The 19541-nt window shown below is 35.9% G+C and overlaps 1 protein-coding gene across 1 annotated transcript in view; it reads right to left on the reverse strand.

Moving 5' to 3' along the window:
* ABCA13 (ATP binding cassette subfamily A member 13) overlaps positions 1–19541 on the reverse strand; it is a 482687-nt gene that overhangs the window by 189018 nt on the left and 274128 nt on the right. Inside the window, 4 exon segments of the mRNA XM_078151686.1 lie at positions 7551–7707; positions 13817–13932; positions 16226–16403; positions 19187–19241. Of these exon segments, the coding sequence (XP_078007812.1) occupies positions 7551–7707; positions 13817–13932; positions 16226–16403; positions 19187–19241 (506 nt within the window).

The following is a 19541-nucleotide window of genomic DNA, read 5'->3' on the forward strand; positions in this document are numbered from 1 at the left end:
CTCTCTCCCTACCTCTCTTTCTCCCTCTCCCTCTCTCTCTCCTTCCTTCCTTCCTTTCATCTCCTTGGGATACAGACATAGTATTGCTATTGATGGGTGAAAGGGTATGGATAAATTCACAACTCCTTTGACAATGCATTAGAATCCCAATTTTTTTCATGTCCCACTTCAGACACTTATTAGCTGTGTGACCCTGGGCAAGTCACTTAACCTCATCCTTATTTGCCTTACTTTCCGCATCTGTAAAATGAGTTGGAGGAGGAAATGGCAAACCACTCTAGTATTTTTGCCAAGAAAACCCCAAAATGGGGTCAAGAAGAGTTGACCAGATTGGAAATGACTGACACAGTTATCTTAAATGTAATTTCTTTTTCTATCTCTTGCTGCTGGACTTGTTGGTAATATATAGGACTCCTGATGATTTATGTGAGTTTTTTTGTACATCTTGCAACTTTGCTAAAGTTATTAATTATTTCAACTGGTTTTAAAATTGATTCTCTAAGATTCTTCAAATATGCCACCATATCATCTGCAAAGAGTGATAGTTTTGCTTCTTCCTTGCCTATTCTAATTCCTTCCATTTCTTTTTCTTTTCTTATTGCTCTAGCTAGCATTTCTAGTACAATATTGAATAATAGTGGTGACAATGGGCATCCTTGCTTTACCTCAATCTCATCGGAAAGCCTTCTAGCTTATCCCTATTAGGGATAATATTTGCTGATGGTTTTAGATAGATACTAATTATCATTTTAAGTAAAGCTCCATTTATTCCTATGCTTTCTAGAGTTTTTTTTTAAATAGGAATGAGTGTTGCATTTTGTCAAAGCCTTTTGAGATAATCATGTGACTTTTGTGGTTTTTTGTTATTGATGTGGTCAATTATGCTTTTAATACTGAGCTAGCTCTACAATCTAGCCTGGTAATAGCGTGTGATCTTTGTGATATGTTGCTGTAATATGTAATATGTTGGAAAATCATGGCAAAATTTGGTTGTCCAGAGAAGTTCACCACTATTGTACATCACTTTCATAATGGCGTGCTTGCACACATTCTGGATAATGGACGGTACTCTTGCATTGTCACCAGTGGTGTGAAGCAGGCCATGTGCTTGTTCTTATGCTTTTCAGCATGATGTTTTCAGTTGTGTTGGATGCCTTCAAGGAGGACAGAAATGGCATCAAGGTCAGCTATTGCACTGATAGCCAAGACTAAAGCATAGCAGGTTTGGTGCATGATTTTTGTTCATAGATGACCATGCATTCATTGTAGCCTCTGAGGCTGAGATGCAACAAAGTACTGATCAGTTCTTAGCTACTTGTGCTAATTTTGGCCTGCCAATCAACACTAAGAAAATAGAGGTTCTCTACCAGCCAGCACCACACCATTCACGCATAGAACAATTGATTATAACAAATGGAGAAATTTTGAATGCTGTGAATAAGTTACTTACCTTGGCAGTATACTTTCCAGGGGTATACATAGAGATGATGAAGTTGATGAACACATTACCAGAGCTAGCTCAGTGTTTGAAGAGTTCCAAAGAAAAGTGTGTGAGAGAAGAGGTATCAGATTGTCTATCAAACTGAAAGTCTATAAAGCCATTGTGCTGACTTCAACAATGTTTGTCTGAGAAACCTGGACAGCATATCAGCACCATGTTAGGAGACTGAAGTGCTTCTATTTGAATCCTCTTAAGAAGATTCTGAAGATCATCTGGCAAGAAAAGGTACTTGGGGAGAGGATTCTAGGAAGGTGGCAGAGTAGGTCAGAAAATTCCAAGCCCTCAAGATTTTCCCCCACAAGAGATAAAATAGCACCTTAGAACTAATAAAGTGTGGGTGAAAATAAATAAGAATAAGGGCACAACAGGGATCTTCCTGGGTCAACTGGAGTAGATGAGAAGAAAAATCTCAGGATGGTGTTTGTTTCCTGTGAAAAGTAAACACCTCCAGGTTAGAGGCAAGCCCAGGGGGTAGCGGGGTTGAGAGGCTGCCTCTACCCCAGCCGAAGGAACTTTTACCTCTGGGACAGCGACGGGAGTTGGGTGTCTGAGCCGGGGAAGATTGGGGGAACCTCTGCTGACACGGAATACCAGATCCAGCTATGTGGTGGAGAGTGGCAGGAGCAAGAAGGAAGCAGTACACACCTGGTGAGTGCAGAAGCAGTGGGGCAGAATGCCCCTGGCTGTGGGCACTTACAGGAAGCTGGAGGTTTGGATTGGTTCCAGGCTAGAGGGGAGAACTGAAGGTCTGAGGCAAGAGGCACCATTCCACATACCCCAGGGCCAGAGGCGATTACACAAATTAAACTACTACTACCCAAAAATGCTCGGGCAAAGGAGAAAGTTATTATGGGAATAGAGAAGACAGGGGTTCCTCTTCAGAGGAGGATATTGAAGCAAAGAAACCCTCTGCTACCCCAAAGAGTAATGTCAGATGGTCACCTGCCCCAAAAGAATTCATAGACGATCTTAAAAAAGACTTTAAAAATCAAATGAGAGAGATGGAGGAAAAACTAAAAAAAAATAGTAAGAATAATCCTAGAAAAACAAGAAAATTATGAAAAGAAAGTTAACCAATTAGAAAAGAAGATCCAGAATCTTAAGGAAGAAAATGCCGCCTTAAAAATTAGAATCGGGCAAGGCAAAGCCAGCAAAATTGTAAGAGATCAAGATATAATTAAACAAAGCATAAAGGATTAAAAAATAGAGAAAGTGAAACATCCTATAAGAAAAATAATTGATTTGGAGAACAGATCAAGAAGAGGAAACATAAGAATAATCAGGCTACCTGAAGGCTATGATCAAAAATGGAATGTTGATACAATAATACAAGAAATAATTAAAGAAAATTGTCCTGAAGCATTAGAACAAGGGGGAGAGTAGAACTAGAAAAAAATCCATCGATTACCACTTGAAAGAGAGCCTATGAGAAGAACTCATAGGAATATTGTAGTCAAATTCCAAAACCCCCAGCTCAAGGATAAGATATTAAAAACAAGAAGAAAAAAATAATTTAAGTATGATGGTGCCACAATTAGACTCACACAAGACCTAACAGTAGGGACACTAAAGGACCACAGGTTTTGGAACACTATATATTGAAAAGAAAAGAGCCAGGGCTTCTGCTGAAAATATCATACCCACCAAAGTTAAGCATGATCCTGAATGAAAAAAATGGGCATTGGATCATCTGTAAGATTTTTAAGACTTTACTTTAAAAAAAACCAAACAAACCTAAAAACAAACCACCTGAACTTAATAGAAGATTTGACATACAAAAGCCAAGAGAAACATAAGGTACATACCAAAGATTGGTTACAAGGGATTCTATAAGGACAGACCATTTACTTTTTATATATGTAAAATTTAAATGTATGTCTAAGACTGTCATTAGTAATTGGGTAGTTTGTAAGAAAGATTGGGGTAGACTTGAGTATGATATGATTTAAAAAGTTAAAACCATTTAGGAACAGCTAAAAATAGTAATTATTTTATATAAATGAGGTGCAAGAAGAATAATCTATACAGAGGAATTAGATGGGGGAGAAGGGTTGGTAGTTCTGGTAACCTACTTTCATCTGGAATGGGTTTAAGAGGGAACAATACATATATATCTAGAGAGTATAAAAGCCTTCTAAATTCAGATGAAATAAAATGGTAAGGTGATAGAGAGAGGGAAGGGAGCATGGAGGGGTAAGGTGATAGAGAGAGTAAGTCAGCAAAACCAGGTCTAGAATTTCATCAGTGACATTTGGAGTGAATGAAATACAAGGAGGGTAAAAAGTGGTTCTAAAAAAAAAATAATATCGTTTAAGCTCTTAGGAAAGCATCTTTCACAACTATAGGAATACTGTTACAATCTGAGTAAGAGTGATATCCATATCTTTTCATCCCATTCTTCCTTGATTTTCTTTAATTGTTACCTCCAAATTTTTTAAAAAGGTGTCTTTTATGAAATAATAAGTTGGTATAATATGTATGTGTATATGATTCACTGCACCGGATATGCCAGGACTTAAATACAAAGGTGTAGACTTGCAATTATCCAGGGAGTGTAATTAGAGAGAAGTGATTAAAACAGTAGTCTTTTTCATGTTCAAAAGAGTAAACCTTGTCAATACTATTGAAGCTAAACACCATTCCTATTTTTGTAAATGCTGGAAATATTTGTTACTATGGGTTTTCATATGAATCGTCCTGTTTGTGGGATACAAAATGTGTAACTAAAATTAGGGAGATGAAAATAATATGACTGTTATTGGGAGAACAAAACTAATAATACTTATACAAATCAATGAAAACGGCTAGGGACATTTATTACTCTGCTACAGTGGCTTGTTATCAGTCTGAATAGGGATATATGATGTTTGAGATAGCATTTTTTTTCCACAAACACTCAAGGAAGAATCAGACTAGCCATGATCTATTGTTATTAGAATGGGTACAACCATGGTTTATCAGGGAGTCCTTATTTCATTGTGAAAAACTCATTATTGGTAGTGACTTGTTAGTTCCATTTTAAAAATTATTTCAGTGCCACTGTCAATTGTTATAACTGTCAACTACTTTATGTGTTAAGTTGGCACTGTTGCCAAGTTGTATACTTTGAGCCTTTGGGGACTTGTCTAAATATTACCTAGAGAATAATCATATAAGTATCTTGTTTTATAATATGCCTCTGTGTATATATGTCTGTGCTCAATGCCTCAAGAATCTCTGATTTCATTAGGGCACATATCAGTGTACCATATCAGTACACACTTCTTCCACTGATGAAAATCTTTACCCTGTTATACCTGAGCAGATAATTTTTTAAAATAAGTTGTGAGTGAAAAATATCTATCAACCAGTAGTCAACTTCTAATAATGAGTCTCTTATCAGTGAAACTTTCCACCCTAAGGAAATGTTAGCTATTACTACTACTACTAGTACTACTACTAGTACTACTACATTTTAAGGCATTCTAACAAGGAAAGAACTAGATGGACAAAAGGCTATAAATATTTAGAGATTGTAGAATTCATGAAGACGTATCTTTTGTTAATTTTAAAGGTTCAATTTTGTATCTAAAAGGTAAAAGGTGTTCTGTATCAAAAAATCTCCAGGTTGAGCTATTCATGAGCTTTAACCCAAGTAGCAATTTTCAGTCAGCTGAAACAATGACTAACCCTGGGCTTTCATGTTAAAAAAAATGTAATCAGAAAGGTCAATGAGAAAATAGGGAACCTAGCAGTGTCAGGTAATGTCTTTACTCCAGAAGGAAGTCAAAAGGAAAAGGGTGAGGCTCCAGAGAGAAAATATCATAACAGGAAGGTTTTGTTCCAAAAGAAAGGTTTTCCTGATTAATACTAACTGTTGAAAGCTCAAAGGAGTCACTATCTGGGGCATTGCTACCTTATGGCTCTCAACAAAGCAAAGAATAAAAAGGCAGTGCTAACTCTAAATTATACACATAGGGTACTGTTTGATTTATATACAGGCCTTTAACTCAGCAATAGGTTGTCTTTCAAACTGTCTATTTGTAAGTTGGCTTACCTGGAACACATTTTCCACAGTAGCAGTGCTATAAATGGTGGCTAAATTCTCAGTTCTGCTCATTCTAGTCTAGGTTACTCACAATGTACCTTAAGTATAACACCAGTCACTTGAATTCATCTATCATTTTCTATCTTGTGAGAATGGAAAGTCTGTTCAGAATTTTAACTACTCTTCCCCTCTTTTGTCACTGAGCAATCTCCCTCACTTTGCATAACCCCTGGTGGAAGCTTTTTATCATAGTTTATATTTAAGTACTGACAATAATTGTTTACAAATAATGTCACATATATCAGTTGAGCCTCACAGCAAGGCTATGTAGCAAGTAGTAAAAATATTAACTCCATTTTACAGGTAGAGAGGCAGCATAGAATAAGAGGTAGAATGCTGGCCACAGTGGCTTGGGTTCAGGCCTTGTTTCTGACATATACTTTTTGCAAGACCCTGGGAAAGTAATTCTCACTTTCAGTGCTCCAGACCACAGGTGTCAAACCTGCAGCCCTCAGACTTTGAGGAAAGCAACACTCCTAAACCAGATTAAAATGTAAGTGGGAAACAACTAAATAAATGAAAATACAATAAAACAGAATTAACATTACATATTAAAATTGTTGATATGTGTCTCACAGAAATCCTTACATATGGATTAGTGACCTCTGTTTCTATTTGAAATTTACACCACTGCTATGGATAACAATGACAATAATAATGGTGATGGTGATGGTAGCTGGCATTTATAGAGAGATTTAAGGTTTACAAAGTACTTTACAAATAGGCTCATTTTATCCTCACAACAAGCCCTGTGAGGAAGGTGTCATTATTACTCCCTCCACCCCTACATTTTACAGATGAGGAACTTGAGGCTAAAACAGGTTTAGTGACTTGCCCAGTGTCACATAGCCACCAAATGTTTGAGGCAGGATTTGAATTATGGTCTCCTCAACTACAGGTCCAGCCTCCTATTTATCCACTGTGCCAGCTAGCTGCCTCTAGGCAATTCTAAGACTATAAGTTGCAGAGAATGTAATAACTTATATTGGTAGAGAGTGCTTCCTCAGCTGTGAGTTCCCTACTCCTATCAAATCTCAGGCCCAATACCTCTCCACACCCTGTTTTACAGGTGAAAAAACTAAAGCCCAGAAAGTAGATGTGAATTGTTTTCCTAGGTCATGAGTAGGGGAGGGAGTCAAGTCTCAAACGCAGATTGTCTAATTCCAGGCTCAATAATGTTTATGCAAAATTATCCCCTAAAGAACCAAAGGATTTGAAAGAATTGAACAATGAAGGCCGAATAAAGCAAAAAGAAAAGATGCAGAGTCCCAGCCTCAAAGAAAATAAAATTGCTATAGCATCAGCATATTGTTTTGGTGTTTCCTACTTAGTTGCCTTTCTTTCCCTCTAACCCTGGTGAGAATCAATATGGAGTGAGCCTGGTCCAAAGGTCTGCACATGATAATCAATTAAGGGAGTTGGCTTAGAGCAGTGAATGAAGCTCATTCTCTAGCAGAGGAAATTCCCCAGCTGCTGGCCACCTAGGTGGCCACTAACAAAGGAATTTTATTTTAATGCATCCCTTCCAAAACTATGCCACAAAGCCCTTGACAAGAGCATGGAGAAAAATTAAGTCCATCTCAAAAAATCCTATAAAGGTATAAACTCTGGCCCCCTGAAATGCCTGGTGCTTTGGGAAGGCACTGCCCATATGCATCATGCTGTTAGAGCATCTACATTGAAGGTGATTCTACTCCTATCTATATGTTTTCTGAATATTCCAAAGGATATTTATGCCAGCCTGACCCTCCCCCTACTCTTTATCTAAGTTAGAATCAGGCATGTCTCCACGAAAATTGCTCAGGTTTGAACTGCCCCCTCTCTTAAAATAGCATTACTTTCCAAAAGGAAACTCAATGCATGTTTCTGGATTATGTGGTTTCAGAGCCACCATTCTACTAATATTTACTCTGGAAATTAATTTGACCTTATCAAACCTTCGGGAGAAGTAGGTTCACTAACCTGTGCTTTGGAGACCACAGCAAGTAATCTTGGCATTATTGTCATTAACATGGTGCAAAGACCAAAGATAAAGTTTAAAGAGATGTAAGAGATGAAAGCCACATCAGAACTGGAAAAGATTCGGGATAGAAGATACATCCATGGTAGAGTGGCATAACTACAAAAGAAAATGGACAAGAATATAGCATTATTAGACAATTACTGCAAATTCTATTATAACATATTTACAACTAATCTATGCATAAATTAGACCTGTGGTTCCACTGACATAAGGAATTCTCAGATTATAAAGAACTTCCATAAACACAGATCAGCAGCTTCATCACCTGCTTTAGTAGAGCAGAGAGAATTTACGTGATATGGCCATGGAGAAACAGGCAGGACAAGAACCCAGGTCTTCTTGACTCTAAAATCACCTTCTATCCATTATAATATGTTGTCTCCTTATATATTACTTATCAACATCCATATGTACATATATAAAATACTGTTCACATAAGAGATTATAAGCTGCATAAATTAGTTAATTTATAAATTGTCGAAATGGCCTTTCGTTTCATCAAACAAAGGAGAAAACCATCTCTAACATTATCCACAGGTCCCTGAAGTCCAAATTTGATATGCAGGATAACATAAAGTGGAGTTAAAAAGATGCACATTGAAATCTAACCATGCTGTTCTCTGGAAAATTTTCCCTAGCATCAGCTAGGAAAGTGCTCAATAAGTCCTTGAAACAAACAGGTTTTAAAATAATAATAATAACTTCTTGGATGAGCCAAGGATCTGGAGTCCTGGCTTCATTTGGCTTTCCCACTCAGTTTCTTGATTTTTCAGAACCATTTCAGCCAGTTACAGGGAGCTGACATTTAGAACTATATTCCTTCAGAATGCCACCTGAGGAGAATGTGACTTTAACTTTGAAAGCATTGCCATTTCCCTAAGAGTTCCACATATCAGCCCTTCCTTCTCCTTTAACCCCCCTCCCCACCCACCTATGCACAAGATAACAGTACTGTCAGGATGTGTGTCATTTTTATCATGGAATGACGTATTACTTTAGCCTGCACAACCTCAGTGTGGTTTAAATAACTGAGGTTTTCCTAATGTTTTACCAGTCCCTGAAAATGATGACAGTGCAGCATGAAGTGAATGATGCCAAATCCTTAAGAGCTGCCAAAGATACAGATTTCTTAGTGTGTTCCCTGTATTCTTAAGACATCCATTATGTTCTGAATTCATTAATCAGTCACACTGTGGCATTCATACATTTCAAAAAATAACAAGTCAAAAATGTCACAGATGAAGTTATATGAATTTCTTACAAATGACATGTAGTATCCATCAGCCTCATAATTGGGGGAGGAAAATTTTAGAAGTTCCTTACTTATAAGGCATTCAGAGAACAGAGAATGTATTCAACGAAAAGCTTTAAAGTAATGACTATGTAAAAAAAATCACATTAGGAAACAAGCTAAAGACATTCACTCCCTTATAATATCTAAATTATGACTTTCAGATAAATGGGAATGTCTGAAAATGGAAGCACATACACTTATTGACATTTCTAGATGCATAAAAGTATAAATTGAATCTATGCATTTCCTAAAGCACAGGTCTGGATCATATCACTCTATGGTTCAAAAAAAAAATGAGTGGCTTCCTTCTGCTACTAGGATAAAATACAAACTCTTCTGTTTGGCATTAAACTCTTACAGTACAGATGTCAAACACGTGGCTGCAGGTTGCTCCCTTCGTGAACCACATTAAAATGTAATGGGGAAATATTTAACAAAATAAATAACAATACACAAGAACACAGACAGTGTTAATGCAGTTTTCTAAGCCAATACGTAGCCCACAGGAATCCTTTTATATGGGTTAGTCACCCCCATTTCTATTTGAGTTTGACACCACCACTTTACAATCTGGGTCCACTTGACCTTGTTATATCCTACTGTACTTCATACACTCTGTATTCCAGCCAAACTGCCTTATTAGGTGATCTTCACACACAATAACCTGTATCTTCTCTCAGTCTACAAATAGTCTGTCTGCTATATCTGGAATGTACTCCCTCCTCACTTTCTCTTCTTAGACACCTTCAGATGCAGCTCAAATGTCATTTTCTAAAGAAAATTTTCTTGATTCCCTCCCCATGTTAGTACATTTACAAAAAAAAATAAAATAAAATCCTACAAAAACCTTGTACATAATTGCATTTTCTTATGTTTATGTGTGTACTCATAGGGCAACAATTACTTCATTCATATCTTTGTATCATCAGCTCCCTAACACAGTGCTTGATACATAATAGATGATCAATGATTGATTGATTAGAAAACATATATTGAGTTTTCTAAAGACTATCTTAAAATTGAAAATATGTAGGTGGTCAGAAATTTCATTTATTCTATAAACAAACTTTAAAAAGCAATGTCTGCCTTGAGAAAGTTGCTAGACATGGCACTGAGAGCCAGAAGATATAGGTTTTGCTCTCAAGGAATTTGTAATATCTCTGTCTACAGTAAAAATTTATTTTAAGGAACATGCAGCCCTGGAATGCCCTTAGACACACTCATGCAGGCAGAATACCTATAGTGTACTCAACATGGTACTCATACTGTCCCCTTCTCTTCCTCTGAGCCCCAACCTTCCTTTAAGCTGATGAAAGCCTTTAACTCACAACCATCCTTAACAGGGCACTGGGAAAGTAACACATTCTTTGAGCAAGAGGGAAATATTACCAACATTGGACTCATCCAGTGACAAGCAATTCCCTTATTCCAAAGAACAGCAAAATTCCTCAGGTTGACTCTCTGGGCATGGTAGACATGCCCAGACAAGTCTTCACTCAAAAGGATTCAACTTTCTCCGATCAGCTTCCAGAAAAGCAAAACCTCTTCTTCAGAAAGCACAGTTCATGGTAAAACATGCAAAATTTGTCTTCTCTTTGTTTCTCCTTCTGAAACTACAAAGGTCAAGTAGAGGTGAGCCAGTAACTCTTTAAAGTTTCCCATCTCTAAGGTTAGATGGTGTTATAGAGCCATAAGCTAAACAGCTCTAAATATATCAGCAGGCTTTAGCTCTCCTCCAGTCAGCACAGGTGCTGAAATGCTCCCTCAGCTGAAGTACCCTTTCTGCAGTCAGTTATCAAAGCAGTGCCGGCCCCTCTTCCAGTCAACATGCTTGTCTATTAGCCTTCAATATCTTCTGCCTTCAGCTTTTTCTGACTCCCTCACCTCATCAGTTTCTTCCCCTACATCTTTCTTTCTTTTCCTCTAGCTTTTCTCTCTTCTGTCTTCTCTTGCCTTACATGTTCCAATGTCTCAAATCAGATCCTTCTGGTGGTCAGTTACTTATCTTTGCCTTAGCAAGTAAAACTCGAGAAACAGACTTTCAGTTATAACCCATCAGTCCTTGTAACATCTTCCCACAGTCCTCAAAAGCAATTTCACTTGTGACTTCACAGTTATAAACCTTAAAACTCTAAAAATAGAAAATGCAAAGGAGCTGATGGACCACAATACCCTGCAGCTAACATTATGCCAGTTGTTACTCTAACTTCAAAAAGGTCTTCTAGTATATTCATCTGAGGGGCAATTTTTTGGACTTCAGCAGTCTATCTCCTCAATACTGTTTCTTTACAAGTTGGTTTATCAGTCTTCCATACATAAATGTTCTTTTTGATTCTCTTCAACAACCAAACTACTTACATACAAAGAGCAGAAGGGAGGCAATACTTTATATAAGTAACCAATGGAAAATCACCAACTGTAGAGTCAGAGGACCTGGATTCAAACCTCATCTCATTTTCACTATCTGTGTGACCTTGTGCCATTTATTTAATCTTTCTTGTCTCCATTTCTTCATTTGTAAAATGAATGGCTGATTGAACTATATGGCTCCTAATGTCCCTTCCTGCTCTACATATTGTAATCTTTTGATTTGTAGATATGTTAGTTATGATTACTTTTTTCTTCTAACAAATAAATTGATAAACAGAATCTTAGAATTAGAAAGGGCTTCATAAAACATCTACCCCTACCTCCCTTTGAATGCAGGAATTCCTTCTATAACATCCCTTATAGATAGTCAACCATCCCTTACTTGAACTCTTCCATAGACAAAGACCTCATTGCTTTATGCATCAATCTTTTCTATTATTAAACAGCTTGAATTGTAAGAAAGTTGTTCTTTTTAGTCAGTCAAAATATGATTCACTGTAGCTTCCAATAATTGGCTTAGTTTTATATTTGGTAATACATGCTGACATTTTTTTTGTTCCCTTTCTACATGCTAGTCTTCCACGTTTTTGAAATTACCTAGATTTCCCCAAAAATCTTTTGACAGTTTATTATATGCTATTCAGAGTGCTTACCAATTATTTATGATCATCTGATTTGTCTCATTCTTGCTCTGCTCACCTTAAATACAGTATCAGTCCAGAAATGAACACAAATAGAATCTGACTTTGAGAGACCCCAATGGACACTAAATACAGACAAGACATCTGAATGACAATTCCAGTTCCAACAAGATACAACATGTGTAATTCTCAAATTGCTTATGTGTATATATAATATATAATATAATATAATAACACTTTTATTACCTCTCTCTCTAAGACAGCTAATGACAGGAAGTTGTAGCTAGGTGCCACAATGCATAGAATTCTACCCTAGAGTCAAAAAGTTCTGAGTTCAAATCTGCCCCCAGACTCTTCCTAGCTATGTAACTCTGGACAAGTCACTTATTCTATTTACTTCAGTTTCCTCAACTGTAACATGAGAAATGTAAAGTATTTAGCACAGTGCTGGGCACATAGTAAGAGTTATATAAATACTATTATTACTGTAAATAATTTAAAAACCAGAGTTTTCTTGATCTGAGTACCACCTGTCCTTTCTAATACTATAATCTGTATTAGCTAATAGGCCTCTTTAGTCCAACCCTGTCATCATACAGATGTGGAAATTAGAGCTTAAAAATGTTAAATGACTGTACAATGCCACATAGATAGTAAGAAGCAGAACCACTATTCAAACCTACCTCCTCTCCCTCTAGATATCATATTCCTTCTACTACACTGAACTTCATTAGGAGTGAGATTAGACTAGAGCCTGTAAAGTCCTTTCTGATACTTAAGATTTTATACAGCTTTTCATTTGCTAAAATGAAAAAAAATTTTAGATAATAATTTACTTGTTTAAGATCTTATACCCTGGGGAGGGAAGAATATATATATATATACATATGTATATATATATATATATATATATACATATATATATATATACATATGTATATGTATATATATACATATATATATACATATATATATATGTATATGTATATATATATATACACACACATATATGTATATGTATATGTATGTGCATGTGCATGTGTATGTATGTATGCATGTGTATATGTATATGCATGTGTATGTATATGTGTATATATGTATATACACACATATATACATATGCATACGTATACATATATACATATGTATGTGTGTATAAATTAAAGACCATATTCTAGCTACCTATAACATAATTTATATGTACATGTACTGTGTATGTATGTATACATGTACATATGAGTATATATACATTTCTCTGTATATACACATACATATATGTGTATATATGTATATATGTGATTTAGTTACTATACCCCAACATATTTTATTTGATGAAGAGATTAGAACTATAAAATGTTCAATTTACTGAGAACTATTAATTTTCCATTAGTTTCTAGAAAGTAATTGGGGCATCATAAGGTGAGTATATCCTGTTTATACTTTTTTAAGTATAAAAAAGCGAGCATTCAGACAAACCCCAACTGGTCACTAATATCACAGGAAGCAAAATAGGATATTTGCAAGGCATAGAAGTTCATGATGGAAACACCTCCATTGCAATTTCAGGACTAACAATTTTCCTAGTTTAAACACCTAGATTAGTCTCAAAGTGACGATAAGACAGAATCTATTTCATATAGTATAACATTATCAAACAGCTGGAGGGCCTTTCTGAGATCAGGACAGTGCAGTTCTCATTATGAGTGTATCAATTCTCTCCCTCTTCCCACAGAGCATTCATCATCATGCTGGAGCTTGTTTTCTCAATATCTCTCACATAAGCATAATTGCTGGAAGAGAGAGAAAACCACGCACCCAACAGCAGTTTCGAAGAAATCCTAGGGTTTTTCTTTTGCAAGGAACACACCATAATTCCACAGTGGCATTTCCAATCACATACCCGAAAAGGGCCAGCAGGAGGGCAGTGGCTGCCAAGTTCTCTCGGAAAGTGAAGGCTGTTAGCTTGAAAGCAACAATAACTCCAATACTCAGGCTGACTGAAACCAGGTAAAATAGCTTAAAGAAAAAAACAGCAAACAGCAGATCAGATGAGTTCTTTATCATTATCTACTTATCTTGGAGGGGCCCCTTCATCTTGCATTCATAATATTTTCCTTTCAAGACATTTTATGCATGAAGGTTATCCTCCCAGCTGAATATCTATAATTTTGTATCTGACCTGAGCAAAAGCATTTAGGAGGCCTTGAGTATAATATTTAAGGGCCTACATTTTTTAGGAACGCATTATGAACCAAAGAACTTATTTAAATCATCAATTAATTTAAATAATTATACATTTCCTAAGGAATGTGTATTATTTTAAAAAATTTGAAATGGTTTGATAGATATTTTTAAATTTTGGTCAATATCACATGACTAAGGTTATGTTATCAAGCTTTACTATGCATATGGGTCAATACTATTTGAAAGATGACTGAACACCTTTTTCTCATTCACAGGACAGTGCTAATATTGAAAATCAAGAATGCATATTAATGAGGAAGACTCTTCATAGCACTCAAGATTTTTTTATGTGTGTTCAATCCCTTAGAAATGAAGGGAAAAAAACCCAGCACATACATCCATCAATTCCCTGTTGATTATCCTTTCAAATGTCAAAAGAATTCATCTAAAAGTTTTTCTGTACTAACTGAATCAGTAAATGGGAGCTGAAATTCTGTACATATTTACTTAGTTGCAATGAGACCAGAGGTCAAATTGGAGAAGTTATACATTAAGAAGAAAAGACAGTTCTAATAATTTTATACAAGCTTTAAAAGGCAATAGAATTTTTTATCTGACCTCACTTTAAGTATTCATTCGATGGTTACTTTGCAAGCTGCAGTATATCAGAACATGATTTTGCTGGTTCTAAAATACACTTCAGAGCTAAAAGAACACTTATACATGATCCAGTACAATCCCTTCCTTCATTTTATGGAGGAGAATGTGGAGTCTAGGGATGGTGAGTGAGTTGGTCGAGATCATGGAGGTAATAAGGAGCAGATCAGGGCTTTGAACACAGGACTTGGCTCACTCTACTCCCAGGTGTTCTTTCCTCCAGTGGGAAAAGCCACACTTTATTTATTGTTATCTATTTTGAAATGACAGTGTTGTTTATCTGGCCATGGTTATTGATTGATGTTTTCCCCAAAAGAAATGATTGTGCTACAAATCTTAGAAACTCCTGGGCATAGCACAGAAATCTTTCTTCTGAAAGGAGAGTGAAAGGCCAGGAAGCAATGAGGCAATTTGAAAGTAAGCCTAGATGTGCTTAAGAAGCAAGCCTCATTCAGTTCTCAAGACAACCCAGATGCTAGCAAAGGTTCTTCTGGTTGGGGTAAATGTTTAACAACTGGCTTTCTCAGTTAAAAAAAAAAATGTGTCTGTAACATGCCTTTAAGCTTAATGTGCCTTAATAGCATTTTCTCCATCATTTTCTTAATTCTAGACAAACAGCAAAATAATAAATCAAGCCCTAATTGGCAGCATTTGCTGATTTCTGAGGTATAGCTATTTGCACTGAAAATTTAAAAATCAGTTTTGCTGGGCCTGTATAGGCCAGCACCAACACACCCCTAGAAGAATAGGAAGTAAAAAATACACAGTCTGCAGTTTGCTTGAAATTTAGAGTTCAACCGGTAAGTGGGGGGAAAATGCATCCTTCCAGATCTAGATGCCAATTTATTGTCTAGGAAACAAGCTTCCTTCCATTATAACAACAATTAAAAAAAAACCAAACTGACACTAATATAATGCTTTAAATTCTATTAAGTAATTTCCCTAAAAAAATCTGTGAAGGACAAGTATTGTTATCCCCAGTTTATAGACAAAGAAATTGAGTTTTAGAAAGGTAAAATAACAACCAGAGTCACATAGTTTCTAAGTGACAGATGAAAACTCAAGTCCAGAGCTTTAGAGAGCCATCAGCAAAATTGGAGAAGGCTGATGATGCCTGTGGTTGCATGTACAGTCAGCCTTAAGATCCTTCTAAAGTGGGGTTAATTTTAGCTGAAAATCTGAGTTGTGTGAAGCCCGTCTCCAAATTCCTGGTGATAAAAAAGGACAGTCATCAGTTTCCTCCTCTATCAAATGAAGGGGTTGGACTAAATGATCTCTATCGTCCGTTCCAGCTCTAAATCCTATGAGTCCTTTGGAAACCTACCTATTTATCTGTCACATACTGAAATAAAACTATAAACACTGTCCATGAAATTGCACCTTATTTTCTAAATTGTCTGAGGTAATCGGATCTCCCAACCCACTTAGCAGCTAGCCCATATCCACAAATCCTATTTCAGTAACATACCATATCATAAATGAAATTAGTAAACCAATAGGTCCTATAGCCAAGTCCACTGATGTGCTGCAACCTCTTCGCTCCACACACTCGGTCTTTTACTATGGAACTGCCAATCGATGCTGTGAGGATTGAGAAACCCAGCATGATGCAGAGTGCAACTCCACACTGGCGGACACTCTCCAGTCTACAAGCAAAGTAAAAACAGTCAGGGCTGCATTTGATGAAGTACAGACTTCTGAATGCATGTCTTTTCACTCATTCATTCTTCAGTGCTTCTAAAGTTAAAGTGGGAGCATCATCAAAATGAAAGAAGAGTAGGCTTAAAAAGGTATCCCTATTTCTTTTTTACTTAGAATTAAAGCTAGTGACAAATGGAATAGTGACAATGATTATGCTTAATCTTGTGTATATAATTCCAGATGCCTTATAAATCTCCTTCCAACTCTTGAGTTCCTGGGATTTTCACCTATATTCAAGTATTACTATAGAACACTACTAGTACATAATGAAATTCTATATAATATTCATATGTTTGGGCTCAAAAGTATTTTCAATAATCATCCACTGGTAAAACAAGGGAAAAGTTCATTAAGATCTAGCCGTTCCTATAACATATACTCCACTGACCTTACTATAGAAATATTCTAGGGTAATCATTATTGAAACCAGCATCAACTATGAATATAAAATTAGTTATTAGAAGGGGAATAAAAGTTTAAGGAGAAGAATTATCAGAACAAATGAAGATTGTATGTGTTACTTAGACATATAACTCTAACATGAACCTCAAAATTTAAAGACAAAGCATATTTTTCTTGTATAAGGGAATGAACATTGACAGTTCCCTCATCTGGGGCATATGTCAACTGCTGAGAAAAGGTAAACAACTCAGCAACTGATTTTCTTCTTTATATTTTCATGTATTATTGCTTAGAGGTAGAGAAAATGAAGAAGAATGCTGAAAAGAAAGAGAAAGTTTTTCGCCAACTTTGGGATAGCAGTAATCACATTTTCAAAATAAAATAATATTCCTAAAGTTGTCAGTATCCTTTAAGCTGGAGTGATGGATAACTACTGTTGTTGTTGAGGAAGTCCAGCTGAGCAGAAGAATTAGGTTGGGATCAGAATATTCACCAAGCAGATTGACTCATTTAGCTGAGATGTCATGTCCCATGGGGGTTAATCAGGCACAATATGGATAAACTATGCTTTGCAATAGAAGTATCTTTTCAACAAATAATCTTAACTTGTCAAAGAATTTTTATGAACCTTTCTTCATGTAGAAAGAGGACATAGAGGTTGGCTATTCCAGACTTGTAAATTACCCTGAGGTTTTTAGTTTTCCCAATTATGTGATTTCCTGTCAGGTTTCTGTGTGTGCCCATTCTTTCCCACAAATAATTAATGTATTGATGGAAGCGTGTGACTCAGGATCATGTGTGGATTGTGTTTGTTATTCCTCTATTTGCTTCAAATGAGTATCCTGATATTAAAATTATTCTTGTTTTCAACTTATTAAGTGCATGGTTATATTTAACAGCGAACTGTCATCATTGTGAATGGACAGGGTTTGTGTAACTGAAAATCACATTAGTGGTGCTTACTAAGAGCTAACGTGGTAAGTAATCAGAGTGTTTTCCTCCACAACACATTATTTCTAGGACAAAAAGAGGTTTTATTTATGGCATTCTAGCAGCAGTCCTCCTTTGGGATCCCAGATCTTCCAGTGTGAGGGAATAATGGGGTGAACAAGCCAGACCAAAGATTGCATGGGCCATAAGAATTTGGTGTTCTTTGTTAGGAATTCCACATAGGTATGACATTTCATAATTGTTTTGTCTAATTAAACAAAAGAAAAGCATCTCTTTAGCATCTCCATGTCATCCCTGTGCATATACATGTTATGTTACTACATTAATACCTTTTCCCTCTCCTGAAATGTAAGTTCCATGAGATCAGGGACCATGTCTTAACTTAGATTTTGTCTCCCTCTGCCCCCAGTACAGGGTTCACACATAGTAGGAACTTAATAAATGTTTGATAAATGAAAAAATGAATAAATGAACATGTATAACCTCCCACCCTGTCCTGATTAGTGAGAATTTGCTATATCTCGCCAGTGCTACCTACTTGACAATGCTTCCACACATCTTCCTGCCATGTCACCATGTGAGAGACATCATTATACCCTTCTAACTGAACCTCTAGCTTCTCTCTGGGTCCATACTGTCCTGAGAGGGGAGAGTTTTACTTTAATTGGCAGCTAGTCTCCTTAAATCCCATTCAAATTCGACTCTCTTGCTCCAGGAACAGTAAGCAAATGAATGGTACTAATGCTTCTTGAAAGGACGCGTCAATAAAATGCTTTATGATTCTATTCATCATTTCTTTGAATTCATGAGCTAAAGCAAGCCCCTAGATATTACCCTTGTTTATATGTTGTCTCTTCATATAAGAATGTAATTTCTTGAGGGCAAGAATCATTTCTCTTTTGCATTTGTATCTGACACATAGTAAAAGCTTAATAAACACTTTCTCATTAGTCGTTCATTCATTCATTGTCCATTATCTTCCCTATTCATTTTGTTTTTATTAGTAATACTACAAATATGAAAGTCAACATTAAAACATATTGAAGAACAAAACAGTAACTATAAAAACTGTCTCATTTAATTTTTAGTTTGTCTTTTGTTTGTATGTTTTTGTTTTTACCAGATAGAGAAAAAGAAATCTGTATATCTCATCCAAAGTAATCCCCACAGTATAAGTTAGGAGGAAGGTATATGATTTGAATTTATTTTTAAAGAGCATATATTTCTTAATTTCAAAAATAAAGTATTTGAAAGTAAGGAAAAAGCCAGAGAAATTTGTTGTTTATTCTCAAAGAAAAGACTTAAAGGAAGTCAACAAACTACTCCTAAATTCCATCTATTTATTAACTCACTATACAATGTCATTTCAACTTACATTTTGTCTTCATTCAGTAAGGTTCCTCCGTATGGGTGGCTATACAGTGTTATTCCTATAGAAGAAATGTCAAAATATGAGTATTATTACTATTATATGTATATTATTGTGTTTTGTATAAGATTGTTTGTAACAGAAGATGCAAGACAATATAGATTCCAAGATCTCTACCCCTTCCCATTTCAATGTGTGATTCTTATATCTGTTTTCTCATAAATCCTTCATACAAGATCTGCCCAAAGTGAATAAAACCTTCTTATTATTCCTTAATGTCCAATGATTATCAATGCACAACTAAGATTGTATCATAAGGAAATTATTAGTCCTCCAGAATGTTAAAATAAGAAATAAATAG

Source organism: Phascolarctos cinereus, unplaced genomic scaffold, assembly GCF_003287225.1.
Source record: "Phascolarctos cinereus isolate Bilbo 61053 unplaced genomic scaffold, phaCin_HiC Scaffold_4;HRSCAF=312, whole genome shotgun sequence".
Lineage (NCBI taxonomy): Eukaryota > Metazoa > Chordata > Mammalia > Diprotodontia > Phascolarctidae > Phascolarctos > Phascolarctos cinereus.